The 13,995-nt window shown below is 37.5% G+C and overlaps 2 protein-coding genes across 2 annotated transcripts; one reads left to right on the forward strand and one right to left on the reverse strand.

Moving 5' to 3' along the window:
* The first annotated feature begins 4,547 nt into the window (after positions 1 to 4,547).
* On the forward strand, positions 4,548 to 8,169 carry BRL2 (BRI1-like 2). Its single transcript, XM_086589256.1, has one exon. The coding sequence runs from the start codon at positions 4,684 to 4,686 to the stop codon at positions 8,071 to 8,073; it is 3,390 nt and encodes a 1,129-aa protein (XP_086445382.1). The 5' UTR covers positions 4,548 to 4,683; the 3' UTR covers positions 8,074 to 8,169.
* Positions 8,170 to 8,466: 297 nt separating this feature from the next.
* Positions 8,467 to 11,967, reverse strand: LOC147521067 (uncharacterized). The gene is made up of 7 exons (XM_086589366.1): positions 11,418 to 11,967; positions 9,960 to 9,998; positions 9,790 to 9,860; positions 9,481 to 9,545; positions 9,305 to 9,394; positions 9,086 to 9,178; positions 8,467 to 8,990 (listed from the first exon to the last, which is right to left on the reverse strand). The coding sequence occupies exons 1-7, from the start codon at positions 11,873 to 11,875 to the stop codon at positions 8,592 to 8,594; spliced, it is 1,215 nt and encodes a 404-aa protein (XP_086445492.1). The 5' UTR covers positions 11,876 to 11,967; the 3' UTR covers positions 8,467 to 8,591.
* Positions 11,968 to 13,995: the final 2,028 nt, after the last annotated feature.

Here is a 13,995-nt window from a genome sequence, read left to right on the forward strand (position 1 = left end):
ATTTGTCTGATCTGTTGTGTTATAATACCTCTGTGCAGGCCTTCTCTTAAACGGATTATCCGTTAACGGACATAGTGTCTTAGACAGCTTATTTAGTGTCTTGAATAACTTTTTCATTTACGCTTATTATATGGTCGTGGGCAAGACACTAAATAAGCTGTTCAAGACACTATATAACATGTCCGTAAATGGATAATCCATTTAAGAGAATTCCTGTACTTCTGTGATCTTAATACGAATAAGCTTCACGTAGATTGATTATATCGAAACTGGGCATTCACCAAAAGACAGATTAATTTTTAGATTTAACCAGGACGGCTAAGCTGTTTCTTTTATATTTGGAATCCACATGGAGTTAAATACTGGTTTGACTGTTTCTTGTTGTGTGGATTTTCTTCTCCGTCTCTTCTAATGGTTTGCTTGTATCCTTTTTTGTTCTATCTTGAAGAAAAACTACAATATTTAACATTAGAAGCAGTATTTAACCTTCTGTGAAAGAACATTAGAATGGATTACAATACCAAACTAACCTTTTTCCCTTTCAAAAGATGTAATCTGGTAAATTTCGTTAAGAAGACAAGGTTTCTTACATAAAAATGATTTGATAACGTTTGTGTGGCTGCGACATGCCAATAATGGCCTACCCCTACCCATGGAAGACTTAAAGATGCAATAACTGCCTAAAAGATAGAATGTCATCCAATCGCAAAGGTGGACTAATGGCTTGTACACAACAGACTTCTTTCTAAATCCTCAACCAAGACATAGACCGAGGCACCCATCTTTGTTGAGTCTCTTGGTGAACTGCCCAATTATTCTACAAAAATTAGACTCACAAAACCTTTAAAAAAAAAAAAAAGTGATGAGAAATTTGAGAATTACAAGGTGAATGCGAATTGCTAAAACTGCATAACAACTTCAGGCAGTGCAAAGTCTACACTAGTTGCATGTGCCAACTAGTAAAGTCCGTAAAACCTTTTGGATGATGATACCAGAGGTCTAGAGTTCGAACCCGCTATAAAAAGTTACTGATCTCATTTAAAAACATATTTACTAATAAAAAAAATAAAATATCTACATTAGTTCACTTCAATTCAAGACTTCCCAATCAAGAACGAAAAAAAAGAACCAGTTCAAAAGCGGATACCAAATAACCAAAATTCATTCATAACATATAAAAAACAAAGAAGAGGGTATGCAAGAATCATTACGATTTTTAATTCTCTATCATAACCTCCCCAGTGTTGATCCAATTTCAAATGAGCATTCTATAGTAAGTTGAAAACATATGGTCTGAAAACCATGGTCGGCATTCCATACACATTGTGAAAGGGCAAATACAGAGGGATTAGTTTGAAATAATGCATGTTAAACCCGAGAAGTGTAACCAAACAATCGTACAAAACTGATCATATCTCCTTGCACGTATAAATTAAATGCTGGGCCAAATATCACGTCTGATACTAAGGTGTTGCAACTGTCTCCTAAGTGGAAGAGAGTCATCCCGTAAATAACTAGCACAACATGACTGATACTGTGATACATCTGTATTATCTGTTGTTGGATGCTATGAACCTAGAAAGAGCTGATCAGTAATCTTGTCAGAGAGAAGCTTTGCCCAAAGTTCATGCTGGATGTCCATATATTTCAGCACTCTTCCCTTTCATGTCAATTCCTTCACTTCTAACAACTCTGCTTCATAGCAAAAGGACCAAAAGTGTATATCGAAAAGGCTTCACATATAGAACAAACAATACAAGTTAAGTTCTTAAACTTTCTATAAAATGAGTCTCTTTTCTTCTCTACGATTTAATGAGTAATTCTGATGCCAACAGATTTGAATCTTTTAAATACAAATCAATCAATCAACAATGCCATACAAAAATTAGAACCAGCATGTTGTCACTGTCCTCCTGTGATCAGGTATTTCCAATTCCAAGCTGCCCCAAATACACACAAAAAAAAACCATCTAGGCACTAATCCACTAGATGAACCGTGTTTTTTTTTTTTTTTTTGTGCATGGGGAGACCCTAATGTCTCATCTAGTGGGGAGAAATCCTAATTGGCTCATCTAGGTAACACTAACTAACCCTCTGAATCTGAACTCGTTTATTTATACTTTAATTAATGCCAAATATCTCTGAAGAGTTCACAGTTTCACACGATCAAAATCACCTAAACTATTTTAGTGGCCGTGTGCAGTGTACGCACAACGTACTAATATAAATTTGAATAAAAAGCCAGTGAGCGTCAGTATTATCATGTTAGAGTATGTATCAACTGAACAATCAAAAGAAAGTTGCATTGGTCATTGCAAAAAGACCACTAATCCATAAATTGTCGAAACTGATTTTTAAAATAATAATGATAAATCTTTAAACCGTTGATTTGGCCTTTGGAGTATTAGGGAGATAGCTATAAAGCTTGTTATCTTGAAAACAATGACAGAATGATGTTAAAATCATAGAATCTCATATTCAGAAAGCATCACGAGAACGAAACCAGTCATGGAAGTCAATCTTGATGGATTATGTTGGAGAGTACCTTTCATGCTACTAGTGTGTTTTACAGTGATAAACTGAGAATAGAGCCACTTCAACACATTTTGATTGCTTTGAGAATCTAGTGAGTAATCATGCCTTATCTTGCTTTGAAGTTAGGGAATGATTGACAATTGTGATAAAATTTTTGTTGTCGTTTCATAGTGACGAACAAAGGTGTGGTTGAAGATTTGAATCACATCTTTGGAAACTCATTTTGGCATGAAATCACTTAACCAAGATTCCAACACACATTGCTTTATACATTCGTTTCCTACCATGAGCAACACTGCGCACATACGCTTGCATAAATTGCTCTCCTAGACCCTGGCAGCACTTCATGTAATGATTCTTTTTACCCTACATATATATGAGATCTTAGATATCATTCAAATTTCATCTTCTTGCTGTGCATACTCCTGTAATAAGAAGAAGATTAGTTTTATGAAGAACTAGGACCCTCTCCGATCTTATCTTACTTTGCAATGTTTGACTTGGATGTGCCTGGTTGCGTCTCATCACGCATATTTATGCAGAGTGCACTTTGTAGTCCACGACTCCACGCCAGAATGCCAGATAAGGTGAAAGAATGAACTTTACACTGGTTAAAGCAGATGAATTATAACTGTTTTTTTAGAAGGGTATAGAGTAGGGCATGTTCAAGAGTCACCATAGGACTGCATGATCCCAAGTTAAAACTGATTTTCTCAAAAAAAAAGATAATGTACTATGTCGATCTGCATTTCTTTACCAATCTAAGTTACCTTAAACAAATAAATGTATCTTGGAGAAAGAGCTACTATTGCCTTTCTCAACTCATTGATCACCTTCATCTTCATGGTTACTTTTTCTTACCCTCTCTAGAAAGAAGTATTTGGTAATTATTTGGCTCATTAGTAGCATAACTGAAGGTTGTTTTGGGGGTCAATCATCAATCATATGGATTTGGTAAATCCCTTGATGTGTCGTGATATGGTAGGTCCATTGGCGTGCCGTGAATGAGAAGATACAATTATAAAGGGTGTAAAGCTCCCATTTTCCTCAAAAGTCCCACCATATTTTACCTCAATGTATAAAATGACCCTGTTTACCCGGAAAAGGATGTTATTGACCACGGGGAAAGAAAAAGATCGTTCAGAAATGATATAGATATTAACTGTGCTTCATTTTCCTTTTACTTTGTGTTTCAAGTGGTAATTGTTTTGATAAAAAAAAAAATAGAATTCCATGCAATAAAAAAAGTTAGTTCTTTGCAGAAAGTCTAAGAAAAAAATATCACAAACTTTATATCTCATTATATTATTTCTGATATATATCACGGTTATCACCAATATTTTCTGATGTATCTGTATATTTTTGGCAATGCGTGTGTAAACAAAGATATATATATCTTTGTGCTTTATATATCCCATCTTAAAAATTATTTTCCCTGCTAATTGGAGAAAACAGTGAACCTTTCAGTGGGGAATATTTATCTTTATTGGCAAGTGATGGAGCCATTTAGTAGATTACCTAGATTGTCACTAAGTGATGGAAATATTGCAAAGGTAAGTTCAGCAGACCTTGCTAATCAAGTAAGGGAAGAAATGATTATATTCACTCCCATTTACTCTGTATATGTTTTTTTTTTGTTATGATGGCTGATTCTTTGATAGACAATGACCTTCAATTCCTTGATCCAACTATAGAAGCCATGTTGCAACTGATCCAAGTGTTTCGACTAACAACTCACTATTTCTAATGAAGTCTCCAAATGTTGGGATTTATCCACATTTTGATTTCCTCAAAATGCGAAATGGACTCACCATCATTTGATACTATCTTTGTCATAATAAGTCTAGAAGTCAAGAATTCTCATAGTAGCCTTCTCATAGTTTCTGGCTACTTGACTGGAAAACCGTTTGAGTACTCTTCCACCAAGTCTAATCCTCATTTCTCTCTTTTGTTATTCCTACGCACGTTCCCTCCTTTATATTTCTTTACTATATTCAAAAGCAAGAAAACATCATCCTCTTTTTCAAAAGCTTCCCCCCCTCCTCTTTCCTTTTTCATAATACCAAGCACCCTCTCCATGCTTTCTCACTACCTCTTCACACTTCACTCCTTGTTAAGTTGTTTCGGCTTTCATGCTGTGTCTTTCTGATGGGGAAAGCTTTGTTTCAGCCAGTTTTTCCAGTTATACCAACACTTCTTTTCATGCTGCTATCTCCTTATTATGTTGTTGCTATTGAACCAAGTGCTAGAACTGATGGGGAAGCTTTAATACTGTTTAAAAAGATGATTCAAAGAGATCCCAGTGGAGTTTTGTCAACATGGGAGCTAAAGAATGATCCCTGCACTTGGAATGGGGTTTCTTGTAATCTTGGAAGAGTAACACAGCTTGATCTTAGCAACTCCAATCTCGCTGGTACTATTACTTTCCATCCATTTACATCACTTGACTCACTATCAGTACTTAAACTATCCTCGAACTCATTTACTTTAAATTCATCATCTTCATTGTTACAACTTCCATTTGGAATTGAACAGCTTGATCTATCTTTCACAAGAATGGCTGGTACGATTCCAAGTAGTTTTTTCTCCAAGTACTCAAATCTTGTTTACGTCAATCTTGGTTTCAATAATATGACTGGTTTCCTTCCTGAAACTCTCTTGGCGAATTCCGACAAGTTACAGTTTCTTGACCTCTCCTATAACAATTTCACAGGATCCATTTCAGGCCTGAAAATGGAAAAGCCCTGCACTAGTTATTTGTCATATATCGATCTGTCCGGAAACCATTTTATTGATTCCATTCCTTGGGCTATTTCAAATTGTACAAACCTTACCACCATAAATCTATCGTTCAATCTGTTTTCGGGGGAGATACCACGATCATTTGGTTCACTTAATAGACTTGAGAAGCTTGATTTGTCTCATAATCATCTTACTGGTTCCATTCCCTCGGAGTTGGGAAAGGGGTGTGCCTCACTTCTTCAACTTGTGTTGTCCTATAACAACATTTCAGGTTCAATTCCAATGTCATTGTCGTCATGTTCTTGGTTGCAAATGCTCGACTTGTCCAACAACAACATATCAGGTCCATTTCCAGATTCCATAATACAGAACCATGGCTCATTAGACAGCTTACTGTTGAGCAATAACTTAATCTCAGGAACAATTCCGAATTCCATCTCATCATGCAAGAAATTAAGAATCGTGGATTTTAGTTCGAATAAGCTTTCTGGTCGTATCCCAGTGAATATATGTTCAGATGGTGCTTTACTCGAAGAGTTACGAATGCCAGACAATCTTCTCACTGGAGAAATTCCAGCACAGTTATCTCAGTGCTCACTCTTAAAGACTATTGATCTCAGCATAAACTATCTCACTGGACCGATACCAACAGAGTTGGGAAGGCTTGAGAATCTCGAGCGTTTGATAGCTTGGTACAATGGTCTGAACGGAACGATTCCAGTTGAGTTGGGTCGATGCAGGGGACTAAAGAATCTCATTCTCAATAACAATCTATTGAGTGGTGATATCCCCAGAGAACTGTTTAGTACCCTTAGTTTCGAATGGGTGTCACTCACAAGCAATAGAATTACTGGTGAGATTCCTCCTGAATTTGGTTTGTTGCCAAGGTTGGCTGTTCTTCAACTTGCAAACAATAGCTTAACTGGTCAGATACCAAAAGAACTAGCTAATTGCAGCAGCTTAGTATGGCTAGATTTAAATAGCAACAGGCTTTCAGGGAATATCCCACCACGGCTTGGAAGGCAGCTTGGGGCTAAAACGTTTACCGGAATTCTTTCTGGCAGTACACTAGCTTTTGTACGTAATGTTGGCAATTCATGCAAGGGCGTTGGGGGTCTGCTGGAATTCAGTGGAATTCGACCGCAGAGGCTTCTGGAGGTACCAAGTTTGAAGACTTGTGATTTCACGCGGATGTATTCAGGTGCTGTCTTGAGTGTCTGGGCACATTATCAGACCTTAGAATACCTTGATCTTTCTTACAATGAGCTACAAGGGAAAATTCCTGATGAAGTTGGAGAAATAGTAGCTTTGCAAGTATTGGATTTGGCACATAACAAGCTTTCGGGAGAGATACCAGCATCATTTGGCCACCTCAGGAATCTTGGTGTGTTTGATGCATCCTACAACAGATTGCAGGGACAGATTCCAGAATCGTTCTCGAATCTTTCTTTCTTGGTCCAGATTGATCTGTCTAACAATGCCTTAACTGGTCCAATTCCATCAAGGGGGCAACTTAGTACGCTTCCCGCTACCCAATATGCAAACAATCCAGGACTCTGTGGAGTTCCTCTGCCTCCATGCAGCAGCAGTGTTCCTTCAACAACACCACCAACAGAGGAAGGGAAGAAAAGGCATCGACCTGCGGCAGCATCATGGGCTAATAGCATTGTCTTGGGGGTTCTTATTTCAATGGCTTCAGTCTGTATTTTAATTGTTTGGGCAATAGCGATGCGTGCAAAGAGGAAGGAAGCTCAGGAACTTAAGATGCTCAATAGGTTGCAAGCATCCCATGCAGCATGGAAAATTGACAAGGAAAAAGAACCACTGAGCATCAACGTGGCAACCTTCCAGATGCAGCTGAGAAAGCTGAAGTTTTCACAACTTATCGAGGCAACCAATGGCTTCTCAGCAGCAAGCCTAATTGGTTCTGGTGGGTTTGGAGAAGTATTCAAGGCCACAATGAAAGATGGATCGAGTGTCGCCATTAAAAAGCTTATACGCCTCAGTTGCCAAGGTGACCGAGAATTCATGGCCGAGATGGAGACTTTAGGGAAGATCAAACACAAGAATCTGGTTCCGCTATTGGGTTATTGCAAGATTGGTGAGGAGAGGCTTCTTGTATATGAATTCATGGAATTTGGTAGCCTTGAAGACATGCTTCATGGGAAAATGAAAACCAGGGAAGGGCGGATATTATCATGGGAAGAGAGGAAAAAGATCGCGAGAGGTGCAGCTAAAGGACTGTGTTTTCTACATCACAACTGCATTCCACATATCATACACCGTGATATGAAGTCAAGTAATGTGCTTTTGGATCATGAGATGGAAGCAAGAGTGTCAGACTTTGGAATGGCAAGGCTTATTAGTGCACTCGACACACACCTAAGCGTGAGCACCCTTGCTGGTACTCCGGGCTATGTTCCACCAGAGTACTATCAGAGCTTTAGGTGCACTGCAAAAGGTGATGTCTATTCATTTGGAGTTGTTTTGTTAGAACTACTAACAGGGAAGCGACCAACAGATAAGGATGATTTTGGTGATACCAACTTAGTAGGATGGGTGAAGATGAAAGTGAGGGAAGGAAAGGGAAAAGAAGTAATTGATCCAAATCTTCTGTCCACAACACTGGGGAGCAATGAAAATGATGTCAACGAAGTTAAAGAGATAACTAGGTATATGGAGATAACAATGAAGTGCGTCGATGATTTCCCATCAAGGAGGCCTAATATGTTGGAGGTTGTTGCCCTGTTAAGAAATTTGATGCCAGAAGATGCTAGTAATAGTAATAGTGCTTAGACTAAAGTTTTCTCCGTGCAGTCATTGCTTACTGATTTATATTCATTATTAAGTTGTAATATGTGTTGTGTTATAAAACTCAGAATCTCAACTTCATTTGTCGAACTTTCAGTTGAACCAAGATTTTACGTTTCAGTATAAATGGAATAGATTTTTGGTAACCGTTTTCAACAGAATTATTGTCTGTTGACAAAATACATGTAATTTTAAGATTACCATGGAAATTTCAAGACCCAGAATTCAGTTATAGATCACGGAGAAAAAGATGCCTGATAGTTCACAAATCACAAAAGTAGGGCAGTGTGTAGTCAACTAGTCACAGAGACTAGCAGGTTTCCAAGTATAAACCATCACATTTTTCTTGAAAATTCCTAAATCATTTGGGCACAGGTATAAACCAACAATGACCACAATATTTTTCACATTAATATTTTATTTCAACCTTTTTTTTTTTTTTTTCTCAACTTTCATTTATCCAGCGACCACTCCATCATACTTCCCAGTCCTATCTAATAAATTTACCTACAGCTTAGCCATTGGATTATGTCATTTACAATAAATTTCCATTCTGGTTCAAAGAGGAGATCATGCAGGTAACCATCGTAGAGTTTGATGGATTTGTCAGTTGAAGAGGCTTCTTCATACAGCTTTTGAGAAGCTGTTGGGTCAGTCACAGTATCAGCAGTGCCATGAAGAACTAGAAAGGGAACAGTTAGTCTGCTCAAATTCTGCTGCAAGTACGATGAAACGCGGAGAATCTCCGAGCCAGTCCTTACCCTGATGGAACCAATGTACACAAGTGGATCTGAATACTTAGCAATAAGTGCCTCTGGATCTCGAGAAACTGGCACTCTCCTCTTGATTGCGGAACTAAATTGGTATTTAGGTAATAAAAAGGAGAAAATAGGTGCAATAACCTGCCATCAAGGGAACACGATTTTGTTTCCATATCACATCGTAGATGAAGAGCACAATATTAACCCCAAAACTGAGACAATGAGTGTAAAATTACCCAGAAAATAGGATGGGAAGGCTGAACTCGTACTGCAGGTGAAGTCAATATCACTCCTTTTATATCGTTTGCAACAGTAGGGTCCATTATTACCTTCAGAATCATTCATTGAAATAAAGAAAACACAAGTCATAACTCAAAGGTTTACGTCTATAAGTCTATTCATCTTTGTTGAGAATAGGAACTAATGTGTTCATCCAAAGTCCAAACAAACCAAACCTTTAACACGATGGCTGCACCAGTTGAATGACCGAAGCAATAACACGGAAGCCCGGGATTATCCTCAAAAACCTTTTTGAGAAATGCTTTCTGTAATTGTTAACAACAAGGTAAATCTGTATATTCTTTAGCTATACAAAATTAATCCCTTAATGCACTATAAATAGGGAATATACCATATCACTGACAGCATCATCAAGGGAATGAACATATGCATGCAGCCCATCACTTCCTCCGTGTCCTAAGTGGAGCAAAGGGTAATATTATCTACTGATATATAGAAATGACAGGAAACAAAACAAAGATTAACAGTGCAGCTCTTTCATCCAGATATGTACTCATAGCTACTTAAAAGCCTAGGTTGCATGTACTCCACCAGTAGGGGAACCTAAAGATTGGTTTCTGCCTTCTAATGAAGATCTGAAAGGTTCTAGAAAGCACGTCCAAAGTAGATAAAGCGAGAGAGAGAGGGAGGGGACACATACCAATCCAGTCCATCCCATAAACTTTATACCCACTAGCATTAAGCAGCTTTGCAAAATGATTGTATCTTCCACTGTTCCACATATAGAAATGTCCTGAGAATTATGTTACTTTTTAAAATTTCCTTCAACAGAAGAGTAAAACGGTTTGATTAAAGAATGAAATCACTCACCTGTGCTCATTCAGCCCATGTAAAAGAACCACTAACCCCCTGCAAAAGATAGAAACAATTATTTATATAGAGGAAAGACAGCACTCGGAGCAGAGGCGAGAAGTATAAAAGTTCAGGCATAGCAGCATATAACTAGTTTTGGTAAGCTTATCTTCCAAATGAGTGATGTCAAAGAGGTCTACATGTTTGTGTTATCCCTCACATGAGGATGAGGAAGGAGAAAAACAGGTACTGTTCGTGTGAAGAGGTCTGAGCACGCACACGTTTAGATTGGTCGTGACCAAGGCACGCCTACGCTCTTGCCGTGAAAAAGAAGATAATTTTTTTTCAGCCCTCTCACGAAACATGTCTATTGGAGTTTTGAGATGGAAAAATAAGAGGGTGCGCTCAGATTGGCCTTGCCAAAGAGCGCTCCCGTGCTCATGCCTTAACATCTCATGTTCTGATTTTTTCACAATAAACGTGAAATTTCACAGACGTGCCGAAATTTCAGATTACCATAAAAATTGAAGTTAGGTTTTGGAAAACGAAGTCTTGAATAGAAACCCAATTTTGAGAACAATCAAAATTGAGAGAAAACTCTTGCAAAGAGTAAAATTTATAAAGAGAGAAGAGAGATCTAATAAGGTGGAGAGACTTGAGAAGAATGATTGTAATCTCCCTTCCCATACTTATAAAAGAATTAGCTCTTATGGAAGTAGGCATCATTGGCCGAATCACGGTACATCTTTGTGTTATGGTATGTTTTACTTGCTTTATATTTCTATTGCCTGTTTGTGATAATTATATCCATAGTTTAGGATTGTAGTTGTTGGTTGTAGTGAAAGATTAATTTTTTATTGGAATAGTAGATTGTCCAAATGCAAGTTATCTTAGTGGGGATCGATTGGTATCGTTTTCCCCAACACTGCACTAGGGTCATTGTAACGTGTCTTTCTTAGGTTATATTCTCTCCTAAATTAATGCAAGGTTTGGAGTAATAAAGTAGAGTTCCACTACCCTATATAAGTGTCTCAGAATTACAGAGAGGGTGTGGTGAAGAATCTTCTAACTCTGCTTCTCAATCACATATGATATAGGTACACAAAAAGAACCGCATAGTTTTGAGAAGTCTCTGATCTTTATATGGTTTCTTAGCAATGTCAAGGCTGCCCTTGCACGAGCTAAAATAATCATGAAAACCACTAACTCCCTTGAGAATGTATAATTTTCACGACCTGCGCCTCCTCTACTAATCCATTAAACATGTCTACATTGCAGCCTGCATAAGTTATTAACTAATCAAACGAATACGTTCCATTCGCTTAATATTGTGTCAACTTTTTACATCCTTTCTTCCTTAAATTCATTCACCAAACTCAGAGATAAATCAACATGATAAGCTTATAATTTCAGCAATAAATTTTCTACACATTATTAATGAACCAAAACAATTTATAATTTGTAAACCACACTTACTTGATCTCATTCGAAACCGGTGTCCATGATTGAGTAAACAAAGTATCACCTCTAGAAGTTTTAAAAAGAAAATAATCTCTGACTGAATTCCCATCTTCTTTATCTTCTACCACCCTTTGTATCGCAGTTGCTCTTCTAATACCAACATCCTGCTCCCCCTTCACTCCAAAATCACTCTTCAAAGTAGCAGAAACCGTAAAAATCGAATCTTTTTTCCTTTTTAACCTTTTACAAGGCACAAACAACAGTAATTCAACCGCATTGCTTAGAATTACTGTTTTTTTCGATGTAATAAGCGTTGAAGAAGGTGAATTTGAATGGCCCTTTGTTGCATTTGATCTTTTGATTGTGCAGTAATCAAGTTTTTTGAGTAAAGGAATGAATTTTGGTCTCTGTCTGGCATTTGAAAAAGTGGTGTAGGAAAATTTAGAGAAGTTGGGTTTGGTTAAAGAGATCATAAAATGAGTAGAATAAAAAAATCTTGTGAATAGCAGCAATCAGAAAAAATGTTTTTCTCTCTCTGTCTATGCAAAACTTTGCTGAAAGTTTAAGCTTATATAATAAAAAATGGTTCGGTTTAGTAGTTTGTTGTTGACCAAATTGAGGATTTTGTTGACGCATTTTGACTAAAAGTGTGGCAGGAAATTGTTTTTTTTTTACGAAGGATGGCAGGAAATTGTGAGATTAATGCAATGCTATCTGGCAATATTTTGTTTTGTTTACTTGAAATGCTATCTTTCTCCTAGCATTTCGTAGCCTGATATGTTCAACCATGCTTTGGGTAATGTCTACCTGCTTCAGAGAGCAGCTCTAGATTCCGAGAAATGCTAGTAGCCTAGTAGGCAATCTACTACAACTCAGTTGTGTGTGTGTGTGTTTTTTTTTTGGTGAATAGGATTATCTCACTAAAATACTGTATCACTCATTTGTGAGTTGAGTTAGGCCTTGATGCATTTTTCTTGTCTGAGTTGTCTCATAATGCATACACGAATCGATGCAACAGAAGGACTATGGAACAAAGAGAAGCAGCCTCAATATACAGGTTGGAGATTTTTATTAAACAATCAAAGAAAAAGGAGAGAGAAAAGCTATTGTATAGACTAGGGGTGGGAATTTGGCCCTAACGACCATAACCCGGCCCTGACCGACTCGACCCTAACCCCTATAAAGCCCTTACAACTAAAGCCCTCATCACAGAGTTTAGGGTAGGGCCGACCCGACCCCTAAAACTTCTAGAAGCAGAGCTGTGGCTAGGTTCAAACATAGGGGCCTAATCCTAATTCAAATTTAACCAAGCCCTAGTTATAGTTTCACATTTTCACTATAAATACACGTCTCATAATTGTCGAACTCTTTGTTAAATATTTTAAATTAAAATAACATTGTCGCTGTAATTTATCACTTACACCCAAGCATTTCAATAACTTATCTTTTATAACAAACACTTGTCAACCCTATCTAAATAATAACGAAAGAACAATGAGCACTTTAAATTTCCTAATAAAAAATAAAGACTTTATTCTTTTCGATCATCAAATCAAAATCTATAACTTATTATTCCGAATTTATTTTCCCATTTACTTTATAAATTATATTTTTATTCATATCCAAGCCAAGTCTCAACTAAAAGTTTCCACACCATTAAAAGTCGAAATACGTAGCGAAATTTGTAACACATAAACAAAAAAACAACTTTTGTCTGAAAAATGACATTTGTAAAACGAAGAAAATATATAGGCCCGGCCCTAAAACCCGACCCTAAAGCCTTTAAAAAAGACTTAGGGTAGGGTCAGGACTTGAGATTTAGACTTGTGACCCGGCCCGATCTGACCCTATACTGACTTTAAGACCGGACCGACCCGGCCTTAATATCTAAAGGGCTTTTAAATGTTTAGGGCCGGACTAGCCCGACCCAATCCATTGCCTACCCCTAGTATAGACTAGGATTTCGTTTGAATGATGGACGCAATCCATAGATTGGGCTATTATATTTTCAGTTAATATCAGAATCCGAGACTGGGACAAAATGGCCTGTTGAAAGTGGCCGAAAAGATTATATCCTTATGCAACGTCCAATTCAGGAAATTGCCCTTATATTTTATGTAAATTATCTCTAGACAGACCTATTTTGGATCAATTACCACTGAGGTGGGACGCCGAAGCATCTATCCCTTTACCCCAACAACACCAATGTACATGTTTCCTGATGTGGTGTGTCGTGAGAAAAACGATCCATAGTGCACTAAAGCAAATATCAGGTTCATGATATAGCTTCGACGGCAGTGGAAATTAATTATACAACGCACGGCCAGCACCTTAATAAAGTTTCCTAGTATCATAGCCTGTCAAATCTGCACTGTAGTCTTCAATAGTATATATATTAACACTTGAAAATGAACAGCTGACCTGTTTAACATACCAGTATGGTAATGACATCTGCTCCTTAAAAACACAAACATTTGCAAGAACTAAATACAAAATTTACCTGGCCAGTTGCAGATCATCTAGATGACTAACACTGCAAAAGATCAAGAAAACATTCGGACTTCCATACAAGTTGAAAGAACCATACATAGCA

This window comes from Coptis chinensis, chromosome 1 (assembly GCF_015680905.1).
Source record: "Coptis chinensis isolate HL-2020 chromosome 1, ASM1568090v1, whole genome shotgun sequence".
Taxonomy (NCBI): domain Eukaryota; kingdom Viridiplantae; phylum Streptophyta; class Magnoliopsida; order Ranunculales; family Ranunculaceae; genus Coptis; species Coptis chinensis.